Source organism: Canis lupus, chromosome 6, assembly GCF_003254725.2.
Source record: "Canis lupus dingo isolate Sandy chromosome 6, ASM325472v2, whole genome shotgun sequence".
Taxonomy (NCBI): Eukaryota; Metazoa; Chordata; class Mammalia; order Carnivora; family Canidae; genus Canis; species Canis lupus.
The window spans coordinates 34,186,614-34,205,802 of NC_064248.1; the positions used below are offsets into that span (position 1 = coordinate 34,186,614).

Genomic DNA, 19,189 nt, shown 5'->3' on the forward strand with positions numbered 1-19,189 from the left:
GGAGTGAAGAGGTCCCTCCAGAGGCAGGAGAAGGCAGCTACAGGTCTCAGAGCAAGGCCTTTGGGGTTCCTCCGAGAGGGGTTCTTATTTTGTTAAGGGAACACAAGAAGGACAACACGTCAACCTCGCTTTTCTGGGAGGCCAAGTGCCCTCAGGCAAAATAAGGAGGTTCTTCAGTTCCTGCTCTGGACCAGAGGCTTCGTGCAGGAAGCATGGGTGTCCCCCGGATGGGTGGTTTGCTCAGCTATTTCTTTTTTGCTACCAGTCTCGGGCTGCCAAGGAGTCCCCTTATGAAGCCTCCAGGTAGTCATCATGATTAATGAACATTTTCTTCTTTCTTATTCTGGTCCTCTTTTCCTTCCTTCCATCCTCCCTCCCTACTTTGTTTTAATCTCTTTTGGAAGAGAGCTGCCACAAAGCTCCCCGGGGGTGCTAGCAATCAGGGACCTTGGAAGACAGAAACCAAAGAGAAGGACTCTGGCTATTGCTAGAAGGTCAACTTGCTGAGGGCAGAGACCCCTCTGCCTATTGATTCAGAAGAGCGCTCAGCACATAGCAGGTGCCTGGATACCCTTTAGACTAACCAAGGTTAGTCTCCCTCCTTCCAGGACAGCAGCCCTACTGCCTCCTCACCTTCCATTTCCCAGAACATTGCCCTCTCTACAAAACACTCTGCTCGGGATTTGCATATACGCAGTAGGCTAACAGCACAGTTGGATCTCAGTCATGATCCCTATGAAAGTCAGTTCTACAGTCGTACCTACAGGTGCTGCGCTGGCCCCAGAATGGCAACCACACTCGGGATATGTGTGATTTTGATAAGAAGGGAGAGGACTTGGGCAAAAGTATTGTACTTGGAATGACTGCAAAACCCTGAGTTCATGGAAATTCACGTTCCATTCACAGTGGCTGCACTGTCAGGATATGGCAGCCGGGTTCTTGTCCTGGGGAAAAGCAGGACTCAAACTCCACCCCACCCACCACCCGCCCTAGGCACTGATACGTCTGGAAGGGCCTGTGGGGTCAGGTTCCTTCTGTCACACAGACCCAGACCATGCTCTCTGGCAATCCAGCAAATCTCAGTCTCTGAGTGCAATACGTGTGTGCAACAAGGAACAATGGGATAGAACACTCTTTAGAATCCCTAACTCCTCCAATCCATAGCTGAGCTTTCTAGGTTTCTCCTCATTTTCGCCAGAGGAGGTTTAGGATTCTGAGTGGCTCTCTTCGCTCACCATTAAGACAAATGGCCAATTCCACGGCTAAAACCAAACCAAACTAACACCTAACAACTGTTGGTTAAACTTCCTTTAGATTCTTAGGATGGAAGGAACTGATTTGCCTACCATGCGCATTGGCCTGTTGGTGCCGGGACACGGTTAAATGCATATTTGAAGCAATTACCTAGACAGATGATTCAGATACAGATTAAACAAGACTGGAATGGCTTTATCCTTGAACCACATAGAAAGAAGACATCTCAATTAGGGGCTTAGGTTGGGATATGACACCTTTCTGTTGTTGAGTCAATGTTATCACATTGTCTATCAATGCCCTAGTTCAGGAGTTTGGATCCAGTAAGTGGGCAATAAATGTTTAATAAATCTAATGCAAAAAAATGCCAAATGGAAACTCACAACATCCTCGCTCTTTCTGGAACGGAGTAAATCAATGTTAATAAAAGTCATAAACCTGTCACCATGTCCCATGTTTGTAAAAGCCTCTTTGTTAATGAAAGAACAGTGTTAGAAAGAAGAGACACCAAATTATAGGCATTTCTAAACCCCTAGTGCTGGAGTTTGATTTTTTTTTTTAGCTGAACTCCCAGTTAATAAATATGTAAAGAGACCATCATTGGGGAACAATGCAAAGTATTCAGGTTGCTTTGAGGATACAGTATAAATCCTTAGTCGTTGGCATGAAGGAGACAAGGGAAGAAGGGGGAAAAAAAAGACCAACAACAACAACATAGGTTCATTATACTGGAAAGGTTCCCTCTTAAACCTTATCCAGCATGAATCAAAGTGAAAAATCTGGTATCACTGCAACGAAAATTGGATTTAGCTCATAAGCTAAAAATGAGTTTCTCTCAAAGAAAACAGGGCAAGAGCTTTTGGAGCAAGTACCAATTGCGCATCTTGTTGACACATCAACATTCCCTGCCTACCCACTCCTGGCCTTCAGCTAGATTTATACCCATAGCATATTTTGGGGGGAGTGTTAGTAGAATAACCCACTCGGTTCTTGGGCATGAGGAGTTGTATACCATGGAACTCAATGAAATGGAAACTTTAGGGATGTAACAAGAGGCATGCTGTGATGTGCTCAAGTATCAAGGCAAATCAACATTTTTAAACGGAAGATGTGTGGGTGTATCAACCAGCCAAATGGGCCATTTACCAAAGTGTCAACTGCTTACTGCCTGTCTCCCATCAAAGGCACAGCCCCCACCTCCCACCTTCTCTGAGCTCTGCACTCAGTGTATTTACAGTGACAAACGTGTGTTCTCCCCCTCTGTCTCTTTTATGAATATGGTGCTTACCTTCGAAATAAACACAAATGAGATCATCTCACCAGCCCGGAAATCCCAAAAGAAGAAACACAAAACCAGTGGAAAATACTTGAGGGTTATAAAGTGCATATTAAAGTTTTAGAGCTTTGGGAAAGATGGAAGAGTAGCAGATGCAAAAGCCAACAGGGGGGCAGATTCTGCATCAAAGCCATAAAAATATACAGCCGCAGTAATGGGCAATTATTCTTTGCATTTGTGCGCTGGTTTGAATTTGCATGAGGTTGCCAGATGCCCCGGAAAAGGTGTTCCATCAGAATGGAGGAGAGGGCTTCTCTTTGTCCCCCTCTTCTCTCTTTGTGCCACGATGCCACCTTTGCCCATCTTTTGGCTGGTGGAAGACACTGAGATGCCCATGCTAATTTGGGGTTGAATCGTCCTGTGGGTAATTTATGGTCGGAAATAGTCCCTCACACAATTCTGGGGGTGCAGACGTGCTTTCAGCAGCAGGTTCACGGTTCTGCAGGGTTCCCCTTGGGGGAACTCCTGCTCCATGTGCGGGACCGTAAATTAAGAAGGGGCATAATAGGTAACGTACCGAGATGGCATACACAGCCAGCTACAGCTCAATTTCAGAGGCAGAGCATTGTGTGATAAACATCACAATGAATAGTGTAAAAAAAGAGGGGGGGGTATTATTTTTTTCCAAATGACAAAAACGTTCGCTTAGTTTTTCAAAATGAATCTCCTACGTACGTCAGATTGGTTTATAGCAGAATTTATACACAACTAGGTCACTATCTCTAAATGACATTAAACGGGAAATGTCATACGATGGAGCACATTTAGTTCTAGGTCAAAACAAAAACGGAAAGGCTTTCAATTTTGTTAAAAAATTCAGCCATTTCAAGGTTTCGGGCGAGAAACGGGATGTTCCACCCACCCATGCAGTCATTTACAAAAAGACCAAAATAGCCACTTAATTGGTTGGAATCTCTGATTCTCGTATTCTCCTATATCTACCCCTGAAACACACATTTGAGACTGACTCTCGTTTCATTTCAAAATGCATGTTGGTATTAAATACTGCTGTTTAGGAGTGAATAAATCTACATTTTGGACAAACAGTTCCATATAGGACATCCTCATTTGAGATGCATTGAATAGGAAAACAAAAATTTCTAATTAATGTACAAGTCTAATCACCATTCCCCACATGGAAGAGTAATTTTTCACCGTTCATTTGCTGGGTTTAATCTCAAAACTGACATAACAGAAACGCAATGTCCTATAAATCTCCGCTCATTTGTTTCCTTAATATTCATATCCCATTGAACTGCAGCTGCTTGTTGCTGCAGTCTATTACAACTTGCAAAAGTGTCGATAAAAATATTATGAAAGGCAAGATGTGTTTCTTCCTGGCTGCGTGTGCTATTTATTTGGGAGAAGACAATAAATGGCTCGTGGATTGTCCCCCCAGCCTGCTGCTTGGTGGGTGATTAGTGATTAATTACCTGGCAGCAAATTGACATGGCACGAGGAAATTGACACAGCCCTGATTAATTAACTTTTTATGGGTGGTAGTTACTCACAAAACATTGCGCACCATAATTGAATCTCTCTACACAGCGTCGTGGTACAAAAGTTTCAGTCAAATCCAAATTAGCCAGAAGTTTCTTGGCCGTTCTAGGTCTGATTGGGATGTGGCGAAGGACTCGGCAAGAACTTGGAGGGAGAAGCACATCATTTGAAGGGGAAAAACAAACAAACAAAAAAAGACGGTGACACCGTACTGGCTGGACTGCCCGAGCTGGATTTATTGACCTCGAGGATTTTACTTATTTATTCATGAGACACACAGAGAAAGAGGCAGAGACACTGGCAGAGGGAGAAGCAGGCTCCCTCCGGGGAGCCCAATGTGAGACTCGATCCCAGGACCCCAAAGGGATCACGACCTGAGCCAAAGGGAGACAGATGCTCAACCACTGAGCCACCTGGTGCCCCTGAAATGTTTAATACGTCAGATGACGTCAGAATGTCACAGTCGTCCGGCTACAGAGGGAAAATGGGGGGGCAGTCCTTGAACCTGTAAGAGTTGCCACCACGCTGCCGATGAACGGCGCTTAGACCAGGGGACGGTCTGGTTTAGTGAGGACCTGGGTGATGAGACACCCAGCTTCACTGGAGAAGAGCTGCCAAAAGACCAACCTCCCATTCTCTGTTATCAGAGAGAGGAGATCCGACTGTGTGACAAATCAGCTACTACTTACTGACACTTGGTGACCGCCAGACCCAAAGGTTAACTATAAATCCTCACGAAACTATACGAACCAGGTATTACTGTTACCTTCACTTTGTGGGGAGGAGGGGCAGAAAGATGCACAGCAGCCCAGAAACTCACCCAACGCTCTGCACCCAGCCAGCACCCAGCTCAACAGGGACCAAGGCATCCCATGCCGGCTCCGGGCGAAAACTCCTAGGTCCAATCTCTCCATGTGCCTTAGAGGCTCTCAGCTCTCACCGCCCTCCTAGGGCCTCCTGTAGCCATGCAAGCTGCTCCATCCTCTCCTTGTATCCGTACCACAATCAAGAAGTCCCAAATTAAATTCTTAATTTGCAGGGGAATCTGTTGACAAGCCTCCCTGAGACCTCAATAGGCAACTTGTTTGGGGGCAGGGGGTAGAAGCAGGCGGGAGGGCAGGTGCAATTTCTTCTGTTCTATATTTATGTTCTGAGATTTCAAGACACCTGGAAGGGCTTTGCTCCTTTTTTACTAATTGGATGCAGGCCACAGAGATCACTACTGATTTATGTTCCCGATAAGAGTCCAAAGCAAGCTGTTTTCCTTCTCCACTGGGGCTTATCTCCACATCTGGATGGGAGCCAGGGGAAGCTGCACACAATCCAAAAATACTGGGGAAGTGGACTCCCCCAGCAGTGGGGACCTGGGGTACACAAGCATGGTGTTCTATACACAAACCTAATTACTATCAAAATAATGAGCTCCTTATAAGTGACTTCAACGAGAAATTTTCTCCAGGATTTGAGAGATCTGCATAGAAAACATTCCTAATATTTGGGATGTTACCCTTTTCTCTGTATATAATCAATTAATTTATATTGTTATCAAACATCACTTCACTCATAACTCGGTTAGAAACGGTCTCTTCCTTGGAAAGGAAATGGATGAGTCACCCAGGAATAAAAAAAATAGAGAAAACCAAATGCAATGAACACACAGGGACGATTTACTCTGAGCAGTGAGTCTGCTGTTCCCAAAGCAGAAAGGTTTCCTAACTTAAAAAACAAATGCAAAAAGAAGCAACAAAACCCAGAGACCATGCTCACGCAAATATTCTTTCATCGTTAGGTCTTTGAATGAGGACAGCAGCCTTGGTTTTTAACTAATTGCCACATTATTCCCGCTTACCTCCCGAAGCTGGCTGTTGTCTCTTTTCTCCCAGGCTACAAATGGTCTGATTAATCCAAGAGACACGCATGGTGAGGGCCATGGCAGTCAAATGCGCAGAGATGCACTTACTGTGCGGAGGACACATCTGCGATCCGTCTACTATTATTGACAATACCCACCCCGGGCAAGGCTTCCGTAACATTGCACTCAGCACAACGAGACTGAATCTCAGTCTTGGAGGGTTTAATTTAGCGGGCTCACGGGAGGCACTTGCAAAGGTGCTGTCATTTGAAGGGACACTGGAGACAGGGCCTCGAGATGCTGAGACCTCTTTTAATTTGGATGAAGCGATTTGCCATAATCGATCCATTTGACAAAACCTGTGCCGGTGTCGATTTGGTTTTTATCAGGTAGCCATGGGGGGTGGGGGGAAGGCGAATAACTTCTATAAGTTAATTACGTTATCGAGTGCACGTACCCAGCGAAATTTCAATTGTGAAATCATTCGCGATCTGGCTAACAGGTTGGCTGAAACTGGAAGCCCGGTGAGTTGCCCCTCCAGGTAGGAAACAAGGCGAGTGAGATAAATTAGCTTCATATGCTGGGATGGATTTCCCATGGTTATCTGAGGCCTCCGTGGCTCCTGCACGTGAAGCCCTCAGAGGGGGCTGACGGTGGCTCACAGGATGATGGGTACATGATGCAAATGCCTCCTTCACTTCACTTCCAGCCTCTGCTGTGGGTATAGCTGGTCGGTGTTGGGGCCATCTGATTTTGAGAGTCAGCTTCCACATTTGGAATGCTAACTCCCACTCCTCTGAATCATGCCCCATGCCAACCCTGAGGACAGGTGTCATCTGGACCTATGGATCACCTGCCTGATATCTGCGCTGGAACCTTCCCTAAACTCTCATCTATAGCAGATTAAAGGAGAACCATTTGGAAATAGGTTGTCCCCTCAATAGAGTGATATAAAACGTCCAGACCAGCTTCTTCAGTGAACTTTTAAAATGTCCCGGAGAAGATAGCTTATGAGAGAAAGGGAACGTGTAGCCATCTGTCTGAGGAGCTATGGTGCCTCAAGCAATCTGAATGGCTCTTCACACAAGGATGCTCACAAGTGGGTAGGTATTCACGAGTATGCTCATTGCAATTAGACTTGGCCAAGGTCAAGCTGCTAGTGATAGTGTAGACCTATCTCTGCCTGAATCCAGGTCTTGTCACTAAATACACTGTTGCCCAAGAAGAATTTTGTAAAACCAAATACAGGGAACTGGGGTTTGCCAGCAAAAATGAACCTTTGGGAAATGCTTCTTAGACTCCAGTAGCAATGACTACGGGTGGGCATGATATACATCCTTCGGCAGGTGTGCCCACAGAAGTGGTTCTGGTATGTTTGTTTTTACATGAAAAGCAATTAGGCATCAAGAGTCTACACTGCATGCAAACAAAACCCAAGGAGACAGATTGAAAACATGTGGTGTGTTATTTGGTCCTAAAAACTGCATTTTGTTAACACCCCCCCTCCCAAATTCTCCAGTAGCAATAAAATAGCTTTTGGCATGACACTACTTTTACATAAATGAAAACACGATTTAAGAAAGTGGTGTTTTTGAAGCAAAGCAAGCGTTTAAATTATCGTGCTTGAATGAACTATGCCAGGATCTTCTCCCTTCCTTGGGAGGTCAAGCTCAGCTTCTTTTTGTGATTCTTTGCCCCACACGGGGTGATTTGCTTTTGAAAAGAAATAAGGCAAGGGGAGGAGGGGGCCACTTCTGTGGTTGGACAAATTTCTATGCAGGAAGCACCAAGAACCCCCATTCCAGAGCTTGGACTACACGTCACTGGATGCTCTATCCTCCCTCTTCTAAGCTGTTCGTTTCCAGCCGAGCAGACTTAAAGGACTTGGCCCAGTTCACAAAACCAGATCCCCCCAGGAACGCACATGCCTGCCCCAATGCATCAAGCTGCTCCCTTTTATATCCCTGGAACCAAACAGGATCTTATTTTTGGCCCCTGAAAACTTCATGTTCAGTCTGAACTCACAATGGGTGGGGGCTCCCCCCCCGCCATTTTAAATCTCATTATTGACTTGAGAAAGTAAATGAAGTACAGATTAGTGTTCAAACAAATTAAGCTCCTCAACCCATTGGAGGGTTTCTTGCTCACCTTTGCCAGGGGCCAGTGGAAGGTAGGCATGCACCAGGCAGCTTGTTGGTCTTCTTACAAAAACGTGAGCATTAAAAAGTACTTTCTATCAATGCTATCCCTAGGACTTGGGGTTTCCAGGGAATTTCCCCAGAACAACTGCCTCGCTGCCTTTCAGAAACATCTCATCTCGGCCTTGTTCTCTGGCTGTGTGTGCACTGGAATCCCAGGGCAACGTAGTTTATTGTTTTAATATCTGTCTGACACAAAGCAAACCATCCTCCAGTGACTCCTTATCCGTCATATGTATTTCTGTGAAAGAAGTATCAAGACAAATAAGATGTTTGGGGGCACACCACGGGATGGTAGTTTTTGCAATTGGCAGCCTTTTGCAGAAGTGAGACCCCCATCTGCAAAAGACGAAAGCCACCATTCTGCATTGAGATTAATAACCAAAGCGCCAGGAGAACTAGACAGCAGTTGCCTGAAATGTGGCTGCTTCTTTGCAGATTCTTCCCTGTAAACAACTGAAGCTGCTCAACTAGTGGCTTCTTTCCCCCTGATTTTTTTTTTTAAGGAGGTCAAAACAGTCACAATAAAGTGGTCTATGATTATGAGTTGGCCAACACAGCTGTGGATGGAGGCGCTAAACCAGTTGAGGCGATGGTGGGGCATGGATTGAAAAATGCAACTGAGCCGGTGTCCAGGTGAGATAGGTAAATTAATGTAGGTGTAAGTAAAAACCTCTTAAAAACCACCTGTCCAGAAATCAGAGTGCTGTGTCAAGCCATGGGAAAGTGGGGCCGGGGGAGCCAGGCAGAGAGACAGTGCTTCAGTAATGGAGAAAGAATGACACAGGGGTCGGGGGAGTGGTGGTGGTAGCTGCACAGCTGTGTCCAGCTCTGGACAATCCCTGGGCATAAAAATGGGTGTGTACTCTGACCGAGGTGACAGGAAGAGAATGATATACTAGGTGTCTCAAGATCTCCCCGTACACGGGTTCAATGAGGAAAAGAGGGGGACGCCTGGGTGGCTCAGTGGTTTAGCGCCTGCCTTCGGCTCAGGGCATGATCCAAGGTCCTGGGATGGAGTCCTGCATCAGGCTCCCCACACGAAGCCTGCTTCTCCCTTTGCCTGTGTCTCTGCCTCTCTCCTCTCTCTCTCTGCGTCTCTCATAAATACATAAATAAAATCTTAAAAAAAATGAGAATAAAATGAGGGAAAATGAGGAAAATCTAGAGTGTGAGAGGATGGCAAGGATGGCAATATTTAGCTGACTGACCTAGGGGCATTAAAAATGCCGTGTTAACAGTGGGTAAGCCTCCTGTTGGCTATGGCTCCTAAATATCGCTGTAATTCGTTTGCAATTCTGAGACATTAGAATTATGTGTCTGTCTGTTACGTCTTGCTCACAAGAATGCAACACTACAGAGGCTAGCTTAAGGACACCTTGCTTAATTAAACTGAATTTAAATAATTTTTTTTTTTTTAAGAAGGACCCCTTGCTCAAGAAGCATTTATAGTGCATTGGAAGTGTACCCGGCATATAGAAACAGCTTGACAAACATGATTTAAATGAAGTAATGCATTTGAATCCTCCCCCTGCTCCCCCTCTGCCATGAAAGAACTGGTAAGATGAATACATAATAGAAGGAATTACTTCAAAGATGATGACACGGAGAACACAGGTATGTTGTCACCATACTGAGTCACAGACATAGAAGGAACAAGGCACTGATGCCTGATTAGAAGGCTCCACCTTGGAGCACCTTTTAGACCAGCAGTATGAGGAGATGTGGGAGGAGCCAGAAGAAGCCCAGACACAGGACGAGGCATCCAGAGTACATATGGGGTCTCACCATGTATCCCCGGAAAACTGGGGCAGGTCTTGGAGAAAGCCAACAGCCCCAACACGATGCTTCCAACTCTACATTTGTTTGTTGTTTGTTCTGAAAGCAAAACTAAGCCAGTCCATCCGATTTAGACTGAACTCATGTACATCTCTTACTTTGGTGAGTTCCAAGAGTGCCTACCTCCCGTTATTGGTTTTGAAAGGTGATAAAAATCGCACAAAGTGCAAAAGGCCTATGAAAGTTCCTAGGACGCCTGGGTGGCTCAGTGGTTGATTGTCTGCCTTCGGCTCGGGTGGTGATCCTGGGGCCCTGGGATCCAGTCCCGCATGGGGCTCCCCGCAGGGAGCCTGCTTATGTCTCTGCCTCTCTCTGTGTCTTTCTCATGAGTAAATAAATACAATCTTAGAAAGAAAGAAAAGAAGGTTCCTTTCTATCTCCTCCCCCAGGTAGCCAGCTGTCCAGAGTCTGGCCCTTTCAAATAAGAACGTTAGCCTAACAAAAGGGGTCAGTAAACTCGGGCCCTAGGGCCACATGTGGCCTGAAGACTCTTTTTGTCGACAAAGTGTGATGGGAAGCACAGTCACACCTGTTCATTTCCCTACTGTCCGTGGCCACTTACAAGCTATGGACAGAGTTGAGTAGTTGCCAAGCAGGGCCAGATGGCCTGTAAGGCTGGAAATACTTTCTAACTGGCCTTCTAAAGACTAATTCTTCCAACCCCTGGCCACACAAATCAGACAAGAACGGCCTCTCCGGCAATCCAGGGATGGGATGGAGAAAGCGCAACGCTGGCCTGGATACAGAAGCTGGACGGCTGCCCAGAAGCCGCGCTTGACCACTCCCTGCCTGGACATTTCCAGGAGCAGAGCATGTGGCCGCTTCCACCCGCCGGCGTATAAACGTGGAGACTGGTGACCACTGAGATCGGGATTGAGTTAGGCTGGGTTCCAAGTTGATTTGGCTGGGTCACCTCGGACAAATTTCTTCATCCTTCTAATCCTGAATTTTCTCAAGGAACAAGGGGCATAACCATATTTCGTTGTTTCCTTGGGAGGATTAAAGGAGAAAGTTCATGTGAAAGGCTTAGAGGACAGCCTCACAGATAGTTAGAGCTCAATAACTATGAGTTTGTATTAGTATTGTTACTCTTATTTATTTTTCTTGATTTCAGCCCTTCATTCAGGACTGGACGAGGGTCAGGCCAGTTAGGTACTCCCCTTGGGTGCAAAATTTAAGGGGGAGGTGGCCCCCAAAGCCCCCCAGTAATTAGGATAAATCATATTGTATTTTTTTTAATTAAAATTATTATTATGAAAAGACTCTCAAACTTTAAGCATAGAACTGCTATGCTGAGTATATTGGACCCTAAGGTAGAAACAAAAAATTAGTAATACTCATCCTGTCTTAATGGAAATTTTGATATTTCATGTTGATTTTTTCCATTACTTCAGATTTTTAAAAATATCACATTAGAATATTATTTATCTTGACTACTGAGGTTTGTTTTTTTTTGTTTTTTTTGTTTTTTTTTTTGCACCTCTTTGGATTTCATCCGAGGTGAGTCCCTCTCCTCTCTCCTGCCTCACCCTCATCCCGGCTCTTATTATCCTTCTTTTAAGCGATTCCTCCAGAAAGTATTAGAAGAGGTGTTTGGAGAGGAAGGAAGAAGACACGGGTCTCTACACCAGTGTGTCGGTGACACAGAGACCTGTTCATGTACTTTCTATCAGCTGAACTCAGTCTACTGACATTTTTCTGTGTTGGGCAGAAGGAAGAGGAAGCCATAAATTAATTTAGGCTGTTACTTTAATTACAGAAACCAATGGAAGTTCTATCAATTACCTAAAAGTAGAACACTGCAGGCCTGATTTATGTGTGTTTCTGCCACTTAAATCATTGTTTTATGAATTCCACACAATTACTTCCATAAAATCTGCAATCAATACATCAATTAAAACCATGCCACCACTGCTTGCCCTTGAGTTTCATAAAAGTGAATAAATGAGGAAGTGATTTTGCATTTTGATAACATTTAGCATCCGGAGCCTGTGATAGCAGAATCCCACCCCCCTCCCTTCCCGTGGTCAGGAGTGAAAATTTCGGGGGGAATTAGCAGTCCTCTTCCTCTTACGTTAGGACTTGATCTCATATGGATCTAAAGTTCATCTCTGGCTTCCGGGTGTGAAACACCATGTGAAAATACACTTGTGAGTATTGATAAGCACATGGGACCATCCTGACATTTCTGCTGGAAAGTGTCTTTCTGCCTGTTGACAAATAAAACTGGTACCTCTGTGTCAAGGTACTTGCTATGGACTGAATAGTGAGTGTCCATCCTGCCCCTCAAAATTACATGTTGACACCCTAACTCCCAATGTGATGATATTTAGGGATGAAACCTCTGGGAGGTAATTAGGTTGAGCTAAGTCATGAAATGGGGCCCTCATGAAGTGGGGCCCTCATGAAGTGATTAGTGTCCTTAAAAGAACAGACACCCAATGATTTGCTCTCTCTACCCTGTAAGGACATGGTGGGAAGGTGACATCTATAAGCCAGGAAGAGAGCCCTCATGAAAACTGGCCATGCTAGGACCTTGACCTCAGACTTCCAGCCTCCAGATGGAGAGAAAATAAATTTCTGTTGTCTAAGTTGATGATATTTTTTATGGCAGACCTAGAAAACTAATACAATGCTAAGCAATACCTGCTCCTGGCAGGGATTTTGTGACCTAAAGTGGTATCTAAAGCTGGTAACAAGAGACAACAAGATGGATATATTTACCTGTGGATTTAAAAATATACACTGGAATGTAAGCAAGATCAAAGATCCCAAACAGGAAATATGTTTGCAATCTCTCTCTCTCTCTCTCTCTCTCTCTCTCTCAATGTGAATTAAAAATAAAGTCAGAAAAACCCGAAGAGAAATGGGCAGATGTATTCTGGAAATCCACAAGAGGAAATGTCCACATGACAATGAAAGTAGTGAATCTGTATGTTAGTAAATTGAACACCAATAAAAAATTAAAAAAAAAAAAAAAAAGAAAGTAGTGAATCTGATGCGCCTCACTAGAAGGAAGGCAGATGCAGGGGAGGGCAGATGGAGAGGCTATGTGTCACCCATTTGATTTTCAAATTTAAAATAGAATACACAGGTGCTGGCAAGGATGCCAGGATGGAACCACCAATCCCATGTTTGGGAAACTAGATGTGGGATTTAAGGCACTGGCATGTCAGGGGTACATGTAAGATATTTGCTGCCGGCTTTGGGAAAAGAAGGCACTTGAAGGAGTGTGGACAGAGAACAGCTGAAGGATCATCCACACCATGGGGCAGCATGGAAATACCCAGAGGGCTGGATGGGAGGGAACCCAAATCTGCTATTAAGTGAAACAAAACATGATTAATATGTGGAATGCGCACATAACACGCATGTGTAACACTCCCCTCTGTATAAAATCCAACTACTAACACCCCCCATTTCATGTGTGTATGTCCTTCTTTGCATTATTATGGAGAAAATGTGGAAAGATACATACTAGGCAGTCAATATGGGCTACTTTAAAGGTGTACGTTTTTGGATAAAGTGGGGAATGTTATTACCACATCATTCTACACGTTGGTGTGTGCATGTTTATTTGCATGCTTCTCTAATTATAGGGAGCACCTGTTTATTTGTAATTTAAAATCTACTCATAAAATCATAAAGAAAATAGAATTAAGCGGATAACATTGACCTGCTTTGGGAAACATCTACTTCATGTGGAAATAGGGATCAGTGAGGGCTGGCTTTGCTAATCCAAATTAGAAAGTGACTTTGCCATTCATGGGACTGTGGATTTACCTCTTGATAGTTCAACTAATAAAAAATAGAGGTAATGTTTTCATTTGGAAGAAAGGTGACATGTTTCTTCAGTCCCTATTTCTGCCTGGAGTCATTTTTTGATAGTAAGCACGCACTGTATGTGTGGATAATAGAGCAGGGGCCTTTCAGGGGCCTCCAGACCACCCGCCCCGGGATGGGGAAGGCCGTGAGCAAGCCCACCAGCCCTGCCCCAGCTTTCACAAAACCCCTCTGTCAAGGGGTCAGCTGTGGGCCATTCAAAGCCAAACAATACTATTAAATTAATTAACATTATTTCAAAATTTACAAAGTAGCTAATGTAATTAATTAATTTAGTTGATGAAATGTTAATGTATTTAAGGCAAAAATACTAATACTAAATGTTTTTCCATTTGGTACAAGGTGATCTGGCCTAGTTCTGCTTCAACTTGGTTCTTCTGCTAAAAAGTAGGCCCACTTTACACTCTGCAAGCCAGTGGTTCATCGGGACACACGAGAGGATGCATGATGTCCCGTGACACAGGCTGCATTGGGGTTTCACAGCAGGATAAGGTCGGGATGAGGGAGGAGCCTGGGGTCAGCTGGGGAGAAACCGGAGAATAGGATTAGGCTGTATGACATGGAGCTGTGAGTGGAAATCTTTCCCTTAATGCTTTCATGTCCTGGGTCATATTATCAGGATGATTCACTCAAGTGGTGGAAAACCCATTATGTAAAAGTGCATCTCAAAAAACAGATAACCTCAAGTAGGAATTATTTTCATTACAGAGAAATGCAGCAGGGTTCCCTTAAAAACCATCTCCCGTACCGCATTTAAGGGTGTTATTTACAGATGATTAGCTATTTGGTTAGGCAGAGGGGCAATTTAAGTCTAAAACATCCAAGGCCAGTGAAAGATCCGTGGGAAAAAAAAAAACAAAAAACCCACAAACTCAGAAGTAATCATAGAAGTCAGTAAACACACAAGATCCAATTTACAAAAGTGTAATTTATGCACACCTTTCTTCAGGCACACGACTGTTAGATAACCATGAGAAATATATGCATTTTCAAGTTAAAAAGCAGGTGCATCCCACAAGACTGCTGAGAAGTAAGGGACCCTCAGCTTTGGGGGAGGATGGGTCCTTAGCAAAAAAGAGGCCACACCACCTCAGGGACAAGAGATGTGTCTTTCAGCCACGTGCATGTCAGACCCGTACAGGAGATGAACCTCGGTGGCCGTGTGCATGCCCCTGATGTATGTGTGTGCGCGTGTGTGTGAGAGAGTGCGCACGTGCAAAAATGACCCTCTACCTGCTGGTGGGATTGTTTCTGGAACATAAGGTGTGACTTTCCAATGGAATATACACCTTCATCTGGAAGAGAAAACCTAAGTGATGTTTCAAAGAAGCCAGCTGACAGCAAATAGTCGAGCCCCAAAAGGTATCACTCACTTGGAGAACAAAAGCAGAAAGGCTCAGCAATGTGGCTCAGGGAGGAATGGATAATCTTTACACCCAGCACGCACTGTGGCCTCAAGATGGAAGTAATCTACGGTCCCTCTGCTGACCCAGGTGGGGAAGGAGAAGCCTCAGAGCTGGCTGTCCATACAAAACACTCATGGAGCTCGTCTGTCTGGATACTGCTGCTGAAGGGATCGGCAAGTGAAGATTCTCACTGTAAGAAACTAGCTTTTTATTTTGTTTTGTTATGGGGTAGGGCCATTAACTACTTATTCATTGGTTTCTTCAACACTACTATGTATAGGGACATTTCTTTAATATTTCTGAAGAATCCCTATCAACAATGGGGGGGTGTAGCTTAAAATATAATAGTGCGAAACGACAGAATATTATGAGGCCATTAACATACTTTCATAAAGCACACATGACATGATAGTAAGTGAAAATAATAGGATGAAAAATGTGTAGATACTATGATTGATTATGCAATTTAGAAGGGAAGGGTGTTGGACACACATTACATGGCCTCAATAATTATTATAAATTTTTACTTTTAAATTTAGGGGGAAAAGTATAACCACTGAAGTGATATTGTCGTTCTGTATTTGCAGTAATACAATGGACCTTTTATATCTGAGAGCAACACACTTTTCCTGTAAAGAGCGAGAATGACAATATGTTAGGCTTCGCAGGCCACCTCCATCTCTGTCACATGTTGTTTGTCTTTTGTTTGTTGGTTTGTCTCTACAATCCTTCGAGAACTCTACGAGGGATCTTAGCTCGCAAGCTTTACAAAAACAGGCTGGGGCTGGATTTGGCTCCTGGGCTATAGTTTGCCAACCCCTATCTCTACTGTATGCTTCCCCTATTTTAATATGAAGAATTCGTGATAGATTTCCATGTTTGATATGATGATACACACTTCCCCCAAAGCCACCTTAGAATGGCTATACCCATTCAAACCAGCCCTTTTTTGGGGGGAATTAAATTGTTTTGTTCACTTCTAGAAATGCCTATTTTTCATATGATCATTGAGAGCCAGGTTTTCCAATATGGTAACCATGTGCCCCAGGTGGGTAATTAAGAGTAACGGTAGTCGAAATTAAATTGAATAAAAAAGGTCAGTGCCTCTGTCCCACGAGTCCATGTACTGGACAGTGCAGATATGGAATATTTCATCTTACACAGTTCTATAGGACAATGTTGTTTTACTGAATAAAACGAAACTCTCTGGAACTCAACTGTGGTTACGTTTTGGATCGCCAACGCTCCTTTGGAAAATAACGTTTATAGAGAAAGTAGGGGACAGAGACAAGGGGATGATGATGATAGTCAGGGTCCAAAGGAACCCAAAAAGCAGTCAGAAGTTGAATAATTTCCCAGGTTCAAAGAACAAATCTACCACATGGCGGCCGTGCGATCCTGGGTTATCACTCTGCATCAGTGGCCCCCATTCCTCTGCTGTAAAGCAAACATTATAATACCTACCTGGTGCAGATTGTGAGGATGACACAATGGTGAGCATGTGAAACTGAGTACTAGCGCCCTAATTCTATCGGATACATGCGTACACATTTACCCCACCCAAAGTGGGCAATTTCTATACGGTTAGAAAGAACCACTTCTTGCCAGATGATTAGATTCTGGCTTTTTGGGGACATAGGAGCATACCCTGAATGTAATGCATGCCCAACCTGCTCCTGAAGATGCTATGCTGGTTGGGAAGGACGGCTGGCTGCCCCCATAACCTGGTATCTTCAGAAACCCTCAGGATTGTCACAGTCACATCTTTGGTTCTTCTGGTGACTGCTTCGAACCTGTGCCCCACAGCAAAGAGTTTGGTTTTTCTGAGCCTTTAGGAATGGAGGTGCTTGATCCTGGCACTCGGGGAGTATTTCCCTCTGTCTCTCATCCTCCTAATCATCACCCCCCTTCCTAGCTGGTCTCTAGCAGCCCACCTTCTCCACCCCCACACCCACTTTTGAGCACTGACCCCAATGAGGACCAATTTAGTAGTTATGGGGATTTCACAGAAGGTCTCAGCTGTGGATGGGGGTCTTCCCGAGGAGGGGCAAACCAGCTGGGGGCACCATGTCGGAATCCACAAGAACTGTAATTGTTCAACCTTGTCTGGGGACCTGGGAACTGGGGTGAGGGCGGGCCATTTGCCCCCCCTTGGAGCATCCATCCCAGGCAGAGACATCCTTGGTCTTTCCATGTCAACACTACAATCTATCTTCCATGTTTATTTTTGATCTTCTCTCCCTACCACTTGAGGGCTACATTTGTATCTATTAAAGTGCCTTTTATTGTCATCCTCCCCCAACACAGTTAAATTGGGGGCTGGGGGGAGACCCTCATTTTCCTCTCTGCTGAGAATGGAATCACATAGCAAAGGGCAGAACAGCCTTGCAAACAAGTGGTTATTTCCCGCAGTGAGAACACAGGTGCTCAAGCGTAACAATGAAGCACCTTTTGCTGGGTGAGGGTGCCGCGTGGATGGCCTGCATATTTTACGTCCGTTGTTTCCACGTTAATTTGCAAAGCCGTGATAGAAGGCAGGCAGTGAGCTCTAGCTCCAACCTCCACCCCCTCCCCCCACCCCTCTGCCCCACCCCACCCCCACACACCAATGCCTCAGGTCCCATCCATTGGACCCAATCCTGCTGGGTCTCAACATAGGATGATCGGGACATCTGAGAAGTGAGCATTCAGACGTAATGAGCGAAGGGGTTGGATGCTAAGGTGACAGGGAACACACAGAGACATGCTTATGAGAACCAACTTCACCTTGTGGAGGGCGCGGGGAGGGTGGAGCAGAGAGGGAAGGGAAGGAGAACTTACATGGCAGGGAAGGCGAGTGGACTCAGATTTATGTCACAAAACAAAAAGAGAGCCACAACAGCGGGCTTACTTGCGGAAGTATATACAAGTGAACTGGGGGCACTGTACATGGAAGATCCCTCCTGGTTTGCCTGGCACAACAGCACGGTGCCTACGAAAGAGAGAGAGATAGATGGTATCTGGTTTGGGAACAGGCACACGACACCTGAGAGATCAGGCGACGCAAACGAGAAAGGCAGAGAAATGACAACATAGCCACATCCCCGTGCACAGGGCGGGGACACCAGTGTAAGCCCCCTGTCTTAGCCAAAGGGGACCGGAAGCCCACCCTCCAGCCCTCCAAGCACATGTCACTCCTTGTCACCTGGGGTTTCCGTAGCGGGGGTCTGGCTGGCCCCCGGACCCAGGGGATGGTGGCAGCATGGCATACTGCATACTCAAAAGGGAGCTTGGGCAATATCAGAGAGAGCTAGATGACAAGCCTGGCTCCGATGCCACTTAGCTGTGTGATCTCGGTAAGTCACTATACCTCTCTGTGCCTTGGGATTCACATCTGGAAAATGGGGTGAACATACCTACCTCCAGGAAGGTTGTGAACTGTGTGGCTAGACCTGTGCCCAACGCAGGGCCTGGCGTGTAGTCATCGGTGGGTAAAGTGTGAGCACATGCACTGACTGCTGGTGGGAGCAACCTTCTCCGCCTCCCAGCCCCCCCAGACTGGCTGAGTCAGTTCTTCAGGGGAAGAACAGAAATACAGCAGGGAAGAAATGAGCGCCACTTCCACCTTCCGCATGACCCACCCTGGGGCCCACGCTGGCCTTGGGGTGAGATAGTCCTTGGGCTTCTGCGTTTCTCATTTTTTCCCGAAAGTTCTCGGCTCTCGGGCCAGAGAGGCCGCCTCCCCAAGCCTGCAGTGCAGAGCTGCCTGTCCTCTGCCTGATTTAAAGCAAAGGGCACCGGGCTGATCCTGGCACAATGGAATTTTCCAGCGGGAGGGAACAGCGCAATCCTGAGATATCTCCCCAATCCGTGATGTGTTTTGAACAACCGCCCACTCCAAGGATGAGCAGGGTCAGGAATCCTCAGGGTGTCAGCCCTCTCTCTCCTGCTGCTACAGAGCTCACAGTCAGACTTTGAAAAG

At 45.4% G+C, this 19,189-nt stretch overlaps 1 protein-coding gene across 20 annotated transcripts in view; it reads right to left on the reverse strand.

The window, feature by feature from the left end:
- The window catches only part of RBFOX1 (RNA binding fox-1 homolog 1), a 2,033,116-nt gene that overhangs the window by 60,191 nt on the left and 1,953,736 nt on the right, over nt 1-19,189 (reverse strand). For 17 of the 20 annotated variants that reach the window (XM_025416572.3, XM_025416566.3, XM_025416567.3 and 14 more), the window contains one exon: nt 18,119-18,199. The exons of the other annotated variants lie outside the window; for them this stretch is intronic. In XM_025416572.3, the coding sequence (XP_025272357.1) occupies nt 18,119-18,199 (81 nt within the window). The remainder of the gene's footprint in view (nt 1-18,118; nt 18,200-19,189) is intronic. 20 annotated transcript variants of the gene reach the window in all.